Genomic DNA, 17,408 nt, shown 5'->3' with positions numbered 1-17,408 from the left:
CACCAAAAGATATGTTTTTCAATTTTAACCCTTTATTCCCTAATTTAGGATTAGGGCGAAATTTGACCCTTTGGGATTTAGGGGTATCATTTCGAAAATCAGAATAACAAAAACTGTCAGTAAACTATTTAGAATTTAAGAAAATAATCAAGCAAATACACAGCTACATTGAACAATATATATTTTTTCGTTTTATTTGTTGCATTTTAGAACTGGATTTTGAATGTACAAACACACTTTGGCCAATGGAAACAAGAACACAGGGACAAAATCACTGCTGGAAAAAAAAGAAGGTATTTGAGTAGCAGAATTTATAGGGGCCAAATTTGACCCAGTGGGGTTCTCCAGGGTTAAATCAAAGCTATTCAATGACAAGTCCAGGAAATTTGTTTCAAATTTTTATAGCCACAGAATATGATAATGTATCGTATTTATTCCGTAATATTTTTTATCAAGTAGGCTATTTAGCAATTCTGTAATAGTATTCCACATATTGTTGTTGTTTTCTGTTATGTCAAGATTCACACAGAAATACATTTTGTCTTTCTTTTAAGGTTAAAAAAATGCTTATTTAAAACTTTTTTGTATCCATCTTAGATTACGGAGACTTGTTTTATATGAATACTTCAGCTCAATGTCTGACAGAGATTGACTTCCATACTTCTGAGGTTTATCAGTAAATGTAGGGCCTTGAGCCATCATTGTGAACTATACTCTTGAGTGGGATGGTCTCCAATGGCTACCAAGAGGTTGGCTCACAGATTACATCTTTATCTACTAGGGACTACTGCTCTTTTACATTTGCAACTTCATCAAACAGAGAAGTCTTACAGTTTGCGTTCAAATGACATTTTGTTGCTAGCCGTTCCATTTGCCTGCACTGAGTTTGGGGGAGAAAAAAAAAAACCTTCGACATGGAACGTGTTGCAAAAGGACTACAAATGACACAAATTGCAGACGGAAAATATGTATTTCTTACCATACTAAGATCCAGTAATATAACACTCAAAATAAAAATCTGAACAAAATAGTTTTTCTTACTACTGTTAGACAAATAAAAATGACTGCACAATGTATTTCCAATTAAGCACATGCATGCTTACACACTTAGTGGATGTGATTATCCAACGTGTTTATTGGTGTGGTCATTGGCAAGCCAGTGCTTTGTAATGACTAGGAAGTAACCTCGCAATCCTTATCTGTGTCCAAGGTATGAAAATGTGTGTAGAGGTGTGTAGTGTACATGTGCAAACCATTGCGTGTAATGTTTTGCAAAAAGTGTGAAGCTGAGTCTGTGCCTATTGTTGTGCAACTCTGGACAAGTGTTTTGCTCCTTGTGAGTAAACATCAGCAATTGTGTGAAAATGTTCATTTTAGTGTGTAAACTGTAATTTTAGCACAGTTTTTTTTCCATTATTTTTTTATTAGCACTGACCTGTAATGTTTAAATGCAGCAGAAATGAGCTCTAGTAATGATAGTGTTGATATTGAGTGGTAGAACTTTAAAAATTGAGCTCATCCTGATTTAAGTAAGGTAGAGCTACTCAAACTATTCCCTTTGACTGGAAGACTGCGCACAGGTGTGTTTGGCTGCCTCAAGTGAGATGAGGCGGGAGGGATCGGTTGGATCAAACCATTTTTGGGAAGAAAAAAAATCTTGTAAAATGAGGTTTCTGCCAAGTACTTACTTAATGTTGTTAACACATATAGCTTGTTAAAAACAGGACAGACAGTAAATATAAGTTAACGTCTCAAATTGTGGGCATGCTTGATTTATTTTACGACACTAACAGGACACTTTAACCCTGGAGAACCCGCGGGGTCAAATTTGGCCCCTATAAATTCTGCTACTCAAATAACAAAGACCTTTTTTTAATTTTATTTTTTACAAATTTAACTTCAAAAGTCCAGAGTGCCACTTCTGACCCCTGCATGGGGCCATCTAGTGGATGAATATTGCACTTACGAGCCAGGGTGGTGGTGACAAGATGGCTGGCAACATTCTGTTTGGTTGAGCTGGAAATCAATCCAAACAAAACCATCTTCTCACCAAACCATCAGATGGTAAAATTGTGTTTTTTTTGTTAATCTATTTCATATCATGTTGCAGAATGCCTAGCAGTATGTTTTATATATATATTTTTGATAAATTAGCAACTCTGAGCTAGTTAAAAAAAGGGTTAAAATTGAAAAAACATATATTTTGGTGTTCAGTGAACTTATAGCAGTCATTTAATGTATAATTCATAATTTTCCAAAGAAGAAAAGGGTTCTTGGGTTCTCCAGGGCTAAACAAGTACACTCTACATCACCTACTGTAGAGTGCGTGCCATTGCACCCTGAGTATATATCACAGGCTGCCTTCACACACTCAATCAGACATTTGACATTTCGACTCACATATAGCCAGCAGATCCATTTGTCAACCTCGGCGTGAACTCGACAGGAAGCGCGAGCGGAAGAGAAGCGCCGAGCCGCAACAACGTGCTGTGTGTGGATGGATGGCCCCGTTGCTTCATCGCCTGCCTCGTCCTCAACCGTCAGCTTTTCCTTTGAAGGCTTGGCCTGCTGCAGCAAAGAGATGAACGAAGAGGGCCGGACATTTTGAAAACAGAAGAGGGAGGCCGATCGCTCGAGTTCAAAGTTACGCTTAGAGAGTGTGCGAACATGACAAGGTCAATCGTGACAAAGCTTCTCGTCCTCGTGATCTTCATTGTCATCATCTGCCTCGCAGATATTTTCACTTCACACAGAGGTGAGAGGTTGAATGTGTGTTTATTTTCGTTTTGTTTTAAGGCCTTCCACAGGAAGTACTTCTGAGTTTGTTACCTGTTGCTTGGGCATTTGAATGTTTCACTCACATCGTAATCTGTAAAGCCTTTCCCAAATGTTTATTTGTTTTCTCAAATAAATCAAAATTTTAAATGTTTTTGGTTACTTCAGAAAAACCTAGAACATTTTAACAATGGATAAACATGTACAGTATTAAGAAATGACATGAAAAACATACTATCATTCAAAATTTAGCCTGTGTAGGATTTATTTTAGTTTTATTATGTTAATGCAATGGAATGAGCTAACTTGTCGTCGGGTCTTCATGCCTGAGCTTCACTCTACCACTCGTGTAGTAGTAAATGAGTTCCGCTTATGTAACTTTGAAAACACAATTTCCTCTCTTGGCTCTTTGCCACGTGCTCACAGCCAGTGGTTTCCTCACTTCTTTTTCTTTCTTACCCCACTTCGATGTGTTCACTCGAGCGTCTTTTTCCACCGCTTCCCACACGTTCAAATAACTGCTCTAATATCTGGATCGTACACTCCTTTCAGTGTCAAAAGTCAACTTGGTCTGTTTGCCGTGTGAACGGGGCAAGCGAGCGAGGAAGAGGGAGAACTGGCGGAGTGCAAATTCTGAGGTGAGAAGAAAGACGTCATGTGACCTTCCTCCCATCCCAGGAGGTGAGGAATGGCGTGAGATGTGTGACGAGAGAGAAGCCGACAAGAGCCAAGCGTTAGGCGACGCGAGGAGTGAAGACCCGCACTCAAGTTGGTACATGTGCGAAACACAAGGGAGTGTGGCGGAATTGCATAGTAACAACTCACCTTCAGGTACCAGAAATGATGTTTAGTCTTAAAATTGTCTGCGGTTTGAAATAATCTTTGAAATACACTGGGTTAAAAATAATCCAAGTTGAATCAAAAAAGGGATTGACTGATTGGTTATTCAATCTACCCAAAAAGTATATACATACAATTCGGGTTCTTTGTGGGTTATTAATTTCATTTGACCCAACTTTTTGGATTAAGTAACTGAAAAAGTTGGGTCGGTCCATTCTTGACCCACTGGGTTATTTTTGACCCAACTGTTTTCAGAGAACTCTCTCCTCATACAAGATAGATTACCTTGACAATCTAGTAAACTGTCATTGCCTTTTTCATTTATCTCAATAGTGTTGGCACAGTTAGCTTGAAAAAGTAAGTTAGCTACTTCATTGATTACTTGACTTTAAAAAGTAACTATCACTACGCACCCGACCCCTTTGGCCCCTCCTACAGGTGGTGAGCCCATAGGAAGGGGAGTTTCTTTTTTTAATTAAACATAAAATAAAGACAACCTTTTTTGACTTAAGTAATTATTTTCCTTTTGAAAAAAAATCTGTCTTGATGGATTATACTTTACATACAACAGCTACCTGTTTTTGTATAATAATTTGTTTTTATTAATTAATGAATGTTATAAAAGGGCTAGCATTTTCCCCCCATCCAATAATCATTTGATACATTTTTCCAATTCCAGTTGCAAAGGTTGACATTGAAATGTCAGTGAAGCTTCAACTCGGAGATGGTAACTTCCTGAAGCTCACCTTATATGGCCACAGTAATTCCAGCTCCCTGCACCTTCAGCCACTTGAGGGGGAAATGGAAGATGGGGGTCACAGTGTGGCATCTTATTGCTGTGTGCTAGCCCCACCCACTTCAGAGACATCCAATCACATCGCTTGTCTGCTGAGATTGAACAATCACACCATTTCTTCTGCCGCAGAAAACAAGAAGTTTCTAAAGACACAAGAACAAGGTTTGTGTGGGAATTCATGACCAACAGGTATCGTCTAACTGTACTAAACAATAATATGGGGCAGTATTATCTTATCAAAGGAAGATTAAAAAAAAAAAACTCTTGCACTGGCTCCTATTAGATTACGCAAAGGTATCGAATGTTGAGTCTGCCGGTAAATCGTTGATATTGAGTGTTGTGTCTTCTCCTGTCCAGATGAGTGGGGTGGTGTGTTCAGGATCCTCTGGCTGGTTCTCTTGTGTGTGGTATTGCTGACTTTGACCTTGGCTTTCCTCAGACAAATAAAGCGGAGTCGACACTGCCGCAGTAAGACACACACACACACACACAGTTTAATGCACACAAACCATCCAAAGTGTCCAAATGATTAGAATTTACCTGCACATATGTTCTGCCCATCAGAGAAAGTGCATCCTCTTGGTTATGGCTTCACTGAGCAGCAGTTGAAAGGTGAAAGGAAAAATAATATATTATGTACTTCTGAAATGTGTACTTGTTCCTGATGTAGTAAAAATTTCAGTTTCAAGCAAAAGCAAGGAATATCTTTGCTGTTGGGCAGTGACGTGCATAGTGGGGGGGCCCAAAGGGGCGGGGGCCCGGACATCCACCTCAGGAGAGAGATGGGGGGTAATTTCAATAGGCAGAAAAAGTGGCTAGACATGTCAACCAGAAAAATATTTCATCCACATCCCTTCTTTCCAACCTCGACAATGATTGTTTATGAAGGGGCATGAAACCTAGGCAGGGGTCTCTCCTTCAACACACCTGATTCCACTGATCAGCTCATCAGCAAGCTCTGCAGAAGCTTGATAATGATCCTGATCATTTTAATCAGGTGTGTTGGAGGAAGGAAACATCTAAAAGATGCAGGGTCGTGGCCATAAAAGACCGGATTTGGATACCCCCTGGGTTAGGGGTTTCAAATTGGGATTTTGAATTTGGGTTACGGTTTTAAAGTAGGGCATGAGAAAGACTTTTTCTTTTTCTTCTTGCCTCCATCTATCCTTGTCCTCTGCATCCTCTGTTCTCACACCAACTACCTTCATGTCCTTTTTAACTACATCCAAAAAATAATTAGGGTTTTAAACTAGAGTTCCAAAAGAGGGTTAGGGTTAGGTTAGGGTTTTAACTTGGGTTAAGAGATTCAAAATAAGGTTAGAGTTTCAAATTAGGTATCAAACTGTCATTATGGTTTCTAATTGGGGTTTTAATATAGACTTAGGGTTTCAAATGAGTGTTTTGAACAAGGGTTAAGGTTTTACATTAAGGTTTTAAACAAGAGTTAAAATTCCAAAGTAGGGTAATAAACTTAGGTTAGGATTTTGAAGTACGGTTTTTAAATTTGGGTTAGGGTTTCAAAGTCAGGTTTTATACTAGAGGTGGGGTTTCAAACTGTGGTTATGGTTTCAAATAAGGATTTTGAACTAGGTTTAGGTTTTCAGATTACGGTTTTGTTTTGGAGTAAGGTATCAAAGTAGGGTTAGGCTTTCAAAGTATGGATTTAAAGTAGGCATAGGGTTTGAAAATTGGGTTTAAAACTAGAATTGGGGTTTTAGATGAGGGCTTTATTTAGGGTTAGAGTTACATTTTTTAAATAAATATTTTTTATGTCACACGATGTATAAAATGAGACAATCTGACGTTCATCTTGATTAGATGGAATCAATGTCACCACGATTATTTTTCTAAAAGGTAACTTCTGGCACATTTTGAATTCATGTACTTAAAGTAACACGAGTTTCATTATTCATTGAATGCTTAAAGGGAGAAGCCTTCTCTGTTATGAGCCTACCCGGACATGGTCAGGTCAGTAAGAAAATAAAGTCGAATTTATAGGAAAATATGTGGTGGAACTGATTTTCTTTTTCCATGACAGGACTATCATCGATTGAAGAGGTTGTAGTAGCTGGTAGGAAAACACGCACGGCACTTCGGCACGGATGATAATAACAAAACATATTTGGGTGGATGAATCTTACGGTTCACGATCTTCATGTCTTCTTCTTTTTTTTTTTTTTTCCAGATGATGTAGAAACTGTACTGGACGGACATATGGACCACTGTTATGTGACCGGTAAAACAAAATGTCGCAGTCACTCTTTATCATCTGAGTCTTCATTTCAAGATAGTCAAAAGTTTAAAACAATGGCGGAATCTTGATATGCTAACCCATTTGCTGTAAAGGGTAGGCTGTAGATAGGAGATGGTGGTCTGTCGTAATTATTGAGCCAAGGCACCGATTTTACGGAGTATCAATACAGAAATAATGAGGATATATACTCACAGACAGTAATGGTTCATTATGTTGTAAAAATGACAAAAGGTGGATATATAAGCATATTGTACCTTCTTCCATCTAACGGAAGAGCATTTCATTGATCTGCCTGCCACTATGCATTGCTGGCATAGATAGATGAGCTCAAACATATTTGTAATAAATCATTTTTAGTCACGTTATATATAATTTCCCACTCTGCCGCTGATGTTCTCTCAAGAGCCGACTATTGTGCCGCAATACCTTGCTTTGGAATCATTGATCGACAAGGACCCCAAATAAGTGTTCATTCTAAATAAATATATTCATCAAAATAAGACGGAAAAGGTGAACAGACCTGTAGGCTCAAAAAATTTGTAAAATTATAAAAGATGTAACCATTAGTTAATACAATAGAGGTGAATAAGTTATGAAGGAAATATTAATCACGATTATTTTAGTAATAATTGTAATCACTAATAGTACGACTATTTATGTTTTTTGGTACAAAACAAGACAATGTTTAAACGTAAAAAATATTAAGACAAATAAAATTATTTAAAACACTTTAATGGTGCAAGTTCCTTTTAGACAAAAAAAAATCGTATTATGATTTTTTTTTTTAATACAAAGTGCAAATGTATAAATGTAAACAACTTAAAATTGGTACTAATAATCTTTTATTTATTTATTTTTACAATTATGCTGATTTTGTAATTGTGAAATTTGTAATTGAATTTTGATTAATTGCACAGCCCTAATAAGTGACTTAATGGGGTTCAAAGTGCGAACTTAGCAAACAAAAGACCTTAGGGAAATCCATCCATCCATTTTCTATAGCATTTTGAACTGGTCTGGTCAGAACTGGTCACCGGTCATTCGACCCCACATTCACTGAGCTGGGAAGGAACCCACACTGTTTTCACCCATTCAGGTGAATGAACCACTGTACCTACCAGCAGTAACTAAACATGGAAAACGGTTATCCTAAATGTATGTCAAATGGCAATCAGTAGTTGGAAGTCATTTTAAAATGTTCTTTGTTCATCAGTTATACAACATATAAAAGGTGCAAACTGAATCACTATTTAATTTAAATTTGCAATCTAAAATGCATGATGCATTTGATTTGTGTTGTTATTAATCATTGACCACATGCATCTAACATTTCTCTTACAGCTAATCTTCATCACCGCCCAACAGTGACTTTCCCTCACAAAGGAGCCGAGCTGCTGATGGATCGAACACAGCTTTAGCATCGCAAAGAAAAACAAACATCATACGTCCATGACTTGAATGGGAACAAATTTGCACATAAATCATATTTCCCAATACTATATGGCTAAAATTATTTTATTTTTTTTATTGATGTGTTGACCCCACAGACAAGGCAATGAAAATATGTGTAAAAAAAACAACATTAACAAGAATGAAAGAACTGAGCACATACCTGAGCTCTCTTCAGAGCATTTATTTCATATGGAGACATGCCATTTGTATTGGATCCTAGTAGGGTGAATGTTGGGGAAATATATGGGAGGGGTTAGTTATACAACAACAAAAATTTACAGTCATTATGAATACTGAAGAGGAAAGAAAATCCTCTTCTGTCAGTCAAGGCAATAGAGTGCAAGTCTGCTTATTATATATATTTTTTTATATATATGAATGTAAACACCAACACATTTTGGTTATGCAGAATTTTTGGAGATTATCTTTGTATTAAGCAGCCTCCGTGTGAAAACAAACAATAGCGGGCTCAGCCACACACAGTGGCGGCCTGTGGATCATTAAACATGTCAATGTTAGCTTTGTATTATACACATAAATAAACAACTTCTGACAACGCAGATGAAAGCACTTAGTGTGGAATTTCTTTATCCTTTCTGTACAATAGATGAGTGTGTGTGTGTTAGTGCTGCTCGTGTGCTTTTGGTTCTTTGCAGGTTGTGCAGCGTTGGCTCTCGATGTGGGAGATCTGCAGAACGGGCAGCAGAAGTTGAAAGGCGTTCTGGATGTAGTTGGTACTGTTAGAGCCCTGAGGACAGAAGACCCAGGACCTTCATCAGACAATTAATAGCAAGTGACGATTCCCCATCAACACTTGTGTACAATATGACAACGTTCTAAACGTTTGTGCCGCCCCCTGGTGGTTCATTCGTGAATTGCAAGTGGAGTTGAAAAGGCGCAGCTCTCACCTCCAGCAGCACACTGTTAACCAGCGGACTGAGCTCCTCAGCTTTCCTCTGACACTGACAATGACAACAGTGTGTATGTTGAATTCACACGGAATTTCTTGGAGCCGTTTTCATGTCCAATCGTGCACACTGGCTCAAACTTACCCCGACGAGGAGAAGCGTGCCAGAGAACTTTCTGGCCAAGCACTCCACCTCCTTACACATGGCGCATGTCAACCTGCCAGGAAAGTGGAAGTTGAAGCAGTCACACATGCACACACACACTTGTACTTATATAATTGTGAGGACATCCATACATATGATGCATTTCCTAGCCCCTTCCCCTAAGCCCAACCATCAAAAATGATTCCCTACCTCTATTCCTTACCCTAACCTCAACCATAACCCAATTCAAACCTAAACTCTAAAACCAAGTCTTGACCCTCAAAAAGAGGTCTTGAGTTGTGAGGACCGGCCAAAAATGTCCTCACTTCACAAAATTGTCCTCAATCTGTTGGTTAAAGACATATTTTGGTCCTCACAATATAGTATGTATAAGTACACACACACACACACACACACACTTGTACTTATATAATTGTGAGGACACCCGTAGACATAATGCATTTCCTAGCCCCTTCCCCTAACCCCAACCATCAAAAATGATTGCCTCTCCCTTTTCCCGACTCTAACCTCAACCATAAGCCAATTCAAACCTAAACTCTAAAACCAAGTCTTGACCCTCAAAAAGAGGTCTTGAGTTGTGAGGACCAGACAAAAATGTCCTCACTTCCCAAAATTGTCCTCAAACTGTTAGACATATTTTGGTCCTCACAATGTAGTATATATAAGCACACACACACACATACACACACACACACCTGGTGAGGACATGTGCCTGATCCCTTGCCGGTTTCTCCTGCTCCTGCTCTTGTCCATGTAAGATGAGTTCTGCCACCTTGTGGAGCTGCTCAATACTCCGAGCTGTCACTTCGGCCAGACTGCCCACTGACGACATGTAGACAGCCTTCGGAACAAAAACGTCGACACCGACTAAATGAAATCACGAGTATTGATGATTGGATTTATGCCCAACCACACTGACGACACGTCACCTCCACAGATTTGAGCTCTTGCTTCATCTTTGCCTCCTCTTCCTCCTCCTCCTCCTGAGCCGCTCCATCTTCTTCCTCCTCCTTCTCCTCTCCCTTCTCTCCTCCAGGCTGCTCCTGCGTCTCCGTGCCAACTGTCTCCGTAGCGACAGGCCGCTCCACCTTGCTCACCCAGTCGTGGGCGCTCATCCGAGCCTGTGGTTGCGCAATTAGGAGCTGTCGGCTCTGCATAACCACCATTTTGATGTGCGGCGTTCTAATCACATGCATCTGCACCATTTGATGCAAATGTATTGATTCCATACAGTCGGCCAATTTGTCATCGTGTCAACAATCGACAATCAGGGTGGGCAAAATGTGGCCTGCAGGCCCTGGATGGCTCATAAATTACCGTATGAAGAATCTTTTTTAAATTTATTATTATTATTGTTTTAGCTTTAATCCAGCCTTAACCTTATTAAATAACTGGTTAATTGATTTATAGTAAATAATAAAACTAAAATATTAGTAAAATAGATTAATTGATACATTTATTCTTATTTATTTGATCAAATAATTACTTGATTAACCAAAATACACAATTTTAATCTTTTTTCTTTTTTTTCCAGTATGTTGCCAGCTATTGCTAAGGAGGACTTACTCAATGTCAGATTTTCTTTGCCCCAAGTATTGGTGGCTGATATCCACAAATACACAATACCTAAAAATAAGGCTGGTATACCAATAACTGGTGTCGGTACTCGCCCATCCCTAATAAAAAAGCGGTTGTACTGTATACATCTTTTACCTTATTGAGTTTGTCTGGTGTAGCAGCGATGTGAAGCTCAAACAGCAAGTCAGTCAGAACACTCATAAATTCTTCATCTACTTCCTCAGCTTCTACAAAAAATATACACACAAACACAGACAGTTACACTTGAATCATTTTCAACGCAGCTGTATATTTAAAACAAAAATTCATAGTCGCAACAACAACTTACAGGTTCAAATAATGACACGATATTATTACTTATAAAAGAAAAATCCTCCAACTAATAACTTGATTAAAAATACGTGTTTAGTGAAAAAAAAAAAAATCAAGTACTGAGTAACAGGTGACTTCTGATTTATTATTTAAAATAGCGCATGGATGTCAACTGGAGAAAAAAAAATAGGAGTATGCAAATTCAAATACTGCCAATCAAAGTCCCTTTAAAACTTTTTTGGTTTTACATATAACATACCAAAAAACTTTACACCAGGTGGGGACTATTAATTTTATGTAGTATATAATTTGATCATAGTGAACTTTGACAGGTGGTTTCACCCTCATTTAACAGCAATGGTGTTGAACTCTGTTTCATTATTCAAAAACAACACAGGTTCTGCCAACTCACATATTTATCTTCATTTCTGTGTGTGGATTATTTTTTTCTCACTGCTCCTTTTGAACAGAGATGTAACGATAACGGCAATATCAAGATATTGCGATATTAAAATTGCCACAATATCGTCGCTTGTATTCCATTTTTGCATTTTTAGCACCCTCTGGTGGCTAATTTATTAGTGAGGTTTAGTTTTGATTAGGCATGTTTTGGCCACTGCGGTGGTTATCACTCCTATAAGTCAGTCATACCAGAGAATATTTGTCAACATTTCCGTTACTTTTGGCCCGCTCCAGCTGAATACAACATTGTGAACTACATAGATCATGATACTTTGTGCCGCTGAGCCAATAGGAACACATGACAATGACATGGCCAGGCCTAATTCTCCGTCACTGCTGTTATTATGCACAAAAACACAATATTGCGTTTTTCAATTTGTTTTTTTGTTTTTTTTACTCATTCACTCCCAGCCATTTTCAATGAAGCAATCCCCTTCACTCCCGGCTGTTTTACTGGATTTTGACTGATTTTGCAAGGCCCACAGAATATTGTGTCCTATTGCTATAAAAAAAAAAAAAAAAAGGAACCTACTTGAGTCTCTTCTTTCGTCAGGAAAAAAAAGTATATTTCTATCTGTTTCCGTTTTGCAACAATTAACATTAGAATATAGCTAACTATCATCATTATTCAGAAATCTATTTAAAACTGTGAGTAAAAGCTTTTTTTGCAACATGGCCCTGGTTGATCTCTTTTGCTCTGCTGCCACATGCTGGCCGTTTTTGGGTAATAACTACCATTGCTTTAAGTGACCTCTTCAGGTCAGAGGCTGTATCAAAGTCTTCTGTATGCTCTAGTCTAGCATTACAAAAAACTAACAAATACGTCTTTGGGACACTTAAAACATTTAAAATAGAACATATTTATACGTTTTTGGGAGCAAATGAGTTCAACATTGTATTTATTTATTCATTTTTGCAATATTGTGAGTATTTACACAGATCGTGATCATTAACGTATCGTGAGGTTCATATTATGATATTTATCATTTTATAATGTTTGGCTATCGTTACATTCCTACTTTTTAATTTGTACAACCCTTTCTACAGTGAAAACAGAAAACTTAAGCGGTCCAAGTGGGTTGAAATTGAACTACTGAAATTGGAGTAAATGTAGCTTGTCATGACACTTAAGACTGCGTGCTTTATAGTTTGGAAATAATTAACATCAATAAATAAATAATTTACATTTGTCTGACAATTAAAATGTTACTATTGCTTTATAATTGCTGGTACGGTTAGGAAAGATTTGACAAAGGTGAGAGGTTATCTGTGTAATACGTTTCCAATATGAAAAATTGTTGGGTTACCTTTCGCCTGCTCTTCATCCTCAGCCCCCTCTTCCTTCTCCTCCTCTCTCTTGAAGAAGACATCCTTGATGAAAATCAGCTCCTTCTTCACCTCCTCAAGCTCTTCTTCCTCAAGGGAGGAGAGGTACGCTTGCACCTGCAGGCAGCACTTGGCCTTATTTCTCCATTTGCACTCTCCTGGATGAAATATTTGCTATTCTTTCTCAAACTATAGGCTGACCTTGGCCTCGCTTTCGTTGGACAGGATCTCGAGAGCCTCCAGGTGGGACAAGCCCTGGTAGTCATCGAAAAGAATCCCATAATGAGCCGTGGGTGCGTTGACGGGCTGGTTGCTCAGACGTGCTCGCTCCTTCTCCTTGGCTTCCTTCAACATCTACAAAAAGAAAAAGTGGCGACAAATGTGGAAGCACGCCCAGGGGAGGTGGTGAACGAGGAGCTTTACGATCATACCTGACTCAGCGAGGCGGTCTTCTGCATCAGGGTCTTGGTCTTTTTGAAACCTGGATCGCTCTCGGCCAGAACGGTCATGGTCTTCTTTCCGATGAACTCCAAAGCATCCAGACCGCCGCTGATCACAGATTTACCCTGAGAGTCATTAAAATTAGGATTTTTTTTTTTTTTGGGTTAGGTAAACATACAAGTACAGTAGTGGGGACTAAAAAAGGAGACTATAGATGTTCGAAATAAAAAAAAACTTCCTTGGCAGCGGTAAAAATGTCAAGGCAAATTTTTCTTGCTCACCGTGTTCTGTACAGCGTTAGAGATAGCAGAGAAGACGCCCCGGTTGGAGGCGGCAGCGCTTGGACCGGTCGACCCTTCAAGGCCTGAGAGCTGGACATTTTCCACTCCTCCCTCTGGCTTCTCCTCCATTGTGTCCTCCTCCTCTTCCTCTCTGGCCTCCTCCCCCACGGAGGTCCTGTGGAGGCGTAGAGCTCCTCCTGCCTTCGCCTTGACCGACGTCAGACTGTGACCTGTTACACACACACAGAGAAGAAGATGAAAATCCACAAAAGGAGACAGAAGATGGAGGGATGAGGTCATGTGTGAGACGTACCCACTGTGGAGGTGGCGCTGCTCAGGAGGGATTTGCCCCACGAGCCCCAACCTCCCCAGGCTTGATCGTTTTTCTGACCTGAGCTCTGCACGCAAGAGCACATTATTTTGACGTGTAGCATTGTCTCATCATCTATTTCATTTACATCTCTCTGTCTCTGTCTGTCTGTCTCTCTCTCTCTCTCTCTTACTCTTTTTCTCTCTCTTTGACTCTCTCCCTCTCTCTCATGCTCTCACACTCTCTCTCTCGCTCTCTCCCCCCTCTCTCTGTTTCTCTCTCTCACTGTGTCTTTCTCACGCTCTCACACTCTCTCTCTCTTACTCTGTGTGTCTCTCTCTCCCTCTCTCTGTCTCTGTCTCTCTCTCTCTGTCTCTCTCTCTGACTCGCTCTCTTTCTGTGTGTCTCTCTGTGTGTCTCTCTCTCTGCGTCTCTCTCATGCTCTCACTCTCTCTCTCACTCCCTCCTTCTCCCTCTGTGTGTGTGTGTGTGTGTCTTTGTGTGTCTCACACACACACGCTCTGTCTCACTCTCTCATTGTAATTTAGAAACACTTGTTTGTTATAATGTTGTGAAATTGTCATAGTAAATGATTAAAAAACTGCATGTTAAAGAGTTTATAGTAAGTTAACAACTCTAAATGTAGTAGATAAAAATCAGTCTTTCATATTAATTCATAGTTAACGTGAAGTAAAATGAGTGAATTAAATTATATTAAAAAGAAATGGTTCACTTTATGTAAGCATAAACCTAATCGACCAAAATATTTATGTATAATCATAATCTCATATTATTTATTGTAACACAGATGAATTTCTTGCTTGTGTTTGCTAAAAAAAAATACATTGGATGAGGACCTTGAAAAAAAATCATCTCATATTAAATCCTAATCACCATATTGTAAGCCAAAAAATTGCAATTAGATTATATTTTAAAATCGGTCGGCTCTACAAGGAACTATGTTGATTTGAGTTGAACAGCTTCATGAAATGCTTTGGCGTCATCTTATGGCATATATAGGCAATTACAGTTGTACTTATAAATTCACAAAACATGGCAGATGTGAAATCTTGGCAATTTTGGTTTAAAATATGACTGATGATCTCATTATTTTTCTTTATTTCAATGTTTTGTTTAATGATTGTGCTATTTTGGAATGATTTATATCCTAATTTGAATCTCTTTAAAAAATAATGTAAATATATTTTGCTTAGCCACTCATGCATTCTTTCCAGAATGCTACAAAATTAAAAAATTCCGGCAGGTTATATAAAGTTATGAGCACAACTGTACTGTATTTTTAGTGGCGCATCAGGTACTGGTGATGAGTGACCAACCTCCTCATCCTTCTCCTCCGTCGCGTCTGGCTCCAGGCTCACTGATTGGTCACATTCAGTCAGCTGACCCTCAGACTCCAGTTGACTCTCTGACGAAGTTAGTTTGTCTCCAGTGTCCTCGGTTGCCCCCTCGGGGGTCTGCAGGACACTCTCGGGGATCTGCGGAGGCTGCTGAACTTCAGCGGGCGCTGCGGGGGCTTCAGGGACATCGTGGCCACAGCTGGGGTCAGAGATTGGGGGCTTTTCAGGTGGAGGAGGGCTTTCTGCATCAGAGGGGGCAGACTGGGACATGGTGATCTGGGAGTGGAGATAATGACTGTTGTAAAGACACTGGTATTTGGACAGAAACTATGCAGTATTGCTGGCCTAAACATAATCAGAAGCACTGATGTTTATTTACAACCTAGATTCTACTACAGTATTTCTTCAATGAAATTGTATCCATTAAGTCTTCATTTTGTAGCATTTCTCTTGGTTGCACCGCTTCCAGTGGAGAAATGTTACTGCTTACAACTGTCTAAAAATCCATCCATCCATCTTCTTTACTTCTAGTCCTCATTAGGGTTGCAGGTGAGAAGGAGCCTTTGACTAAGAGGCGCCCTAGAAATGTGCCAAAATTTGAGCGCCACCCCTCAGAAATGTGAGGTGTATGTACTAAACACCCGCCCACACCGAGTGCACATTTATATAAATGTAAAAAGTAAAAGTGAAAATTAGCCAATTTTATATTCAAAAGTTGCCTTGTAGTAACTTTTCAATCTCAAACTAGGTGTTTACAAAATATCAAACGAAAATAACATTAAGTGTACACTGATATAGTTGACGACTTGACAAAAAACGATTGGAAATGCAGAAAAATTAAAAAGTAAAAGGAACACAACACAATTAAAGATTTTAAAACGGTTCTAAAAGTACACAAAAACTACACAAACAACCCTCAATAGAGACTACAGTACTACAATATCCTTTTTTTTTGTACTTGTGGAAATTGTGAGATTTGAATGGTAGCCATTAACCAAACAACAGTACCACATTGCCACCTGTTGGTTACTGACTGCATGCATATTCAATTACATATTCAAAGCACTTCTGTCATCCTGTTTTGTTTACACTCGCTAGTGTGTGCAGAAAGTTTGATCAGATTAAAAAAAAAAGTCTTAGACATCAATCAGTGTGCCTAAAATAAATATAGTACCGTAGGGAGGAAACGCAATTACCTGTACAATGACTCGCATACAACATCTTTTAAACTATCCAAAACATCAATTTAAATGTTTGACAGCAAAGCAAAAGCCTTGTCAGAAATTATATTAACTATTCATACCACGGCTGCACAGTGGATGTTAATTTCCAAACAATGACAAATAGCCTAAGCACACGCTTGCAAACATGACGATTCTTCTCCAGATGATTATATGAACGAACCAAAAACGCATTCAGCAGTGCAGATAGTTTATTGAAACATGATTGTCGTGTAAACCGATGGAAGCAGCCAACTTTGTATTGTTTTTGTGAAAGTGACAGCGTAACTCACCCGTTCGGTACCAGCCGGCGGCTCCTCTTCCGCCCCGCCACGTCGGCAGGCCGGTGAGCCTCGACATCGAAGAGTGACTACACTGTCAAGAAAGTTCATCGCGCCTTTCGCAAACGATCGTTTCCTCCATGTCGGCACAATATTACCGAAGAGTAGGACCTGTCAAGATGTTTCACTGCTCCTCCTCGGAATTTTAGACGTCTATGAATGTATGCGTAAAACTGTCAAGATGCGTTTGCTGAAGAGTAAAACCTGTCGAAATGATAGCCTACATGAAACTATCATACTCAGAGTAATAACGCCTAGATCACACTTTTCCCCATACATTACGCAAGGGTTTAAAAGTTACTTACTTATGTGTTTCTATTCGCGTCGGGCAATGACGACAATGACGCGGACTAAAAGTGTTTATTGGTCGGAAAGTAAAAATCAGGCAGAATCGTTATATAACACACACAGGGTTCACATTTACATTAAAAACAAAATATTTCCAGTCACTATCCCGTTCAAACTTAGCTTTACAAAAATATGTAAATTACATAGGCACGTGGCTCGTTGGTCTAGGGGTATGATTCTCGCTTAGGGTGCGAGAGGTCCCGGGTTCAAATCCCGGACGAGCCCGCTCTTTTATCATTTC

General features: G+C 39.1%; 2 protein-coding genes and 1 non-coding gene across 3 annotated transcripts; 2 read left to right on the top strand and 1 right to left on the bottom strand.

Moving 5' to 3' along the window:
- Positions 1–2,402: 2,402 nt before the first annotated feature.
- Positions 2,403–8,198, top strand: LOC144055522 (uncharacterized). The gene is made up of 9 exons (XM_077571543.1): positions 2,403–2,755; positions 3,328–3,606; positions 4,295–4,573; positions 4,769–4,879; positions 4,976–5,023; positions 6,338–6,379; positions 6,450–6,482; positions 6,597–6,647; positions 8,007–8,198. Exons 1-9 carry the CDS (start codon positions 2,668–2,670, stop codon positions 8,081–8,083), a joined length of 1,008 nt encoding a protein of 335 aa, XP_077427669.1. The 5' UTR covers positions 2,403–2,667; the 3' UTR covers positions 8,084–8,198.
- Positions 8,199–8,274: 76 nt separating this feature from the next.
- On the bottom strand, positions 8,275–16,915 carry fam114a1 (family with sequence similarity 114 member A1). Its single transcript, XM_077571542.1, has 13 exons — positions 16,772–16,915; positions 15,238–15,534; positions 13,904–13,988; positions 13,591–13,820; positions 13,300–13,434; positions 13,070–13,222; positions 12,850–12,985; positions 10,904–10,995; positions 10,120–10,311; positions 9,886–10,031; positions 9,170–9,242; positions 9,026–9,079; positions 8,275–8,865 (listed from the first exon to the last, which is right to left on the bottom strand). The coding sequence occupies exons 1-13, from the start codon at positions 16,868–16,870 to the stop codon at positions 8,740–8,742; spliced, it is 1,818 nt and encodes a 605-aa protein (XP_077427668.1). The 5' UTR covers positions 16,871–16,915; the 3' UTR covers positions 8,275–8,739.
- A 405-nt stretch (positions 16,916–17,320) lies between these two features.
- On the top strand, positions 17,321–17,392 carry trnap-agg (transfer RNA proline (anticodon AGG)). The gene has a single exon. It is a non-coding gene; the product is annotated as a tRNA-Pro (tRNA).
- Positions 17,393–17,408: the final 16 nt, after the last annotated feature.

This window comes from Vanacampus margaritifer, chromosome 7, assembly GCF_051991255.1.
Source record: "Vanacampus margaritifer isolate UIUO_Vmar chromosome 7, RoL_Vmar_1.0, whole genome shotgun sequence".
NCBI lineage: Eukaryota > Metazoa > Chordata > Actinopteri > Syngnathiformes > Syngnathidae > Vanacampus > Vanacampus margaritifer.
Note: the sequence above shows the minus strand (reverse complement) of the source record. Positions and strands in the feature narration are given on the sequence as shown.

Bases quoted from the DNA above. Each gene is read 5' to 3' on its own strand.
- LOC144055522 (XM_077571543.1), top strand. From the start codon at position 2,668: ATGACAAGGTCAATCGTGACAAAGCTTCTCGTCCTCGTGATCTTCATT. The intron at 3,607-4,294 runs GTACCAGAAATG...TTCCAATTCCAG, and splicing joins TAGTAACAACTCACCTTCAG to TTGCAAAGGTTGACATTGAA. The intron at 4,880-4,975 runs GTAAGACACACA...TCTGCCCATCAG, and splicing joins GCGGAGTCGACACTGCCGCA to AGAAAGTGCATCCTCTTGGT.
- fam114a1 (XM_077571542.1), bottom strand. From the start codon at position 16,870: ATGAACTTTCTTGACAGTGTAGTCACTCTTCGATGTCGAGGCTCACCG. The intron at 10,312-10,903 runs GTAAAAGATGTA...GCGCAACCACAG, and splicing joins CACCAGACAAACTCAATAAG to GCTCGGATGAGCGCCCACGA. The intron at 9,080-9,169 runs GTAAGTTTGAGC...TGTCATTGTCAG, and splicing joins GCACGCTTCTCCTCGTCGGG to TGTCAGAGGAAAGCTGAGGA.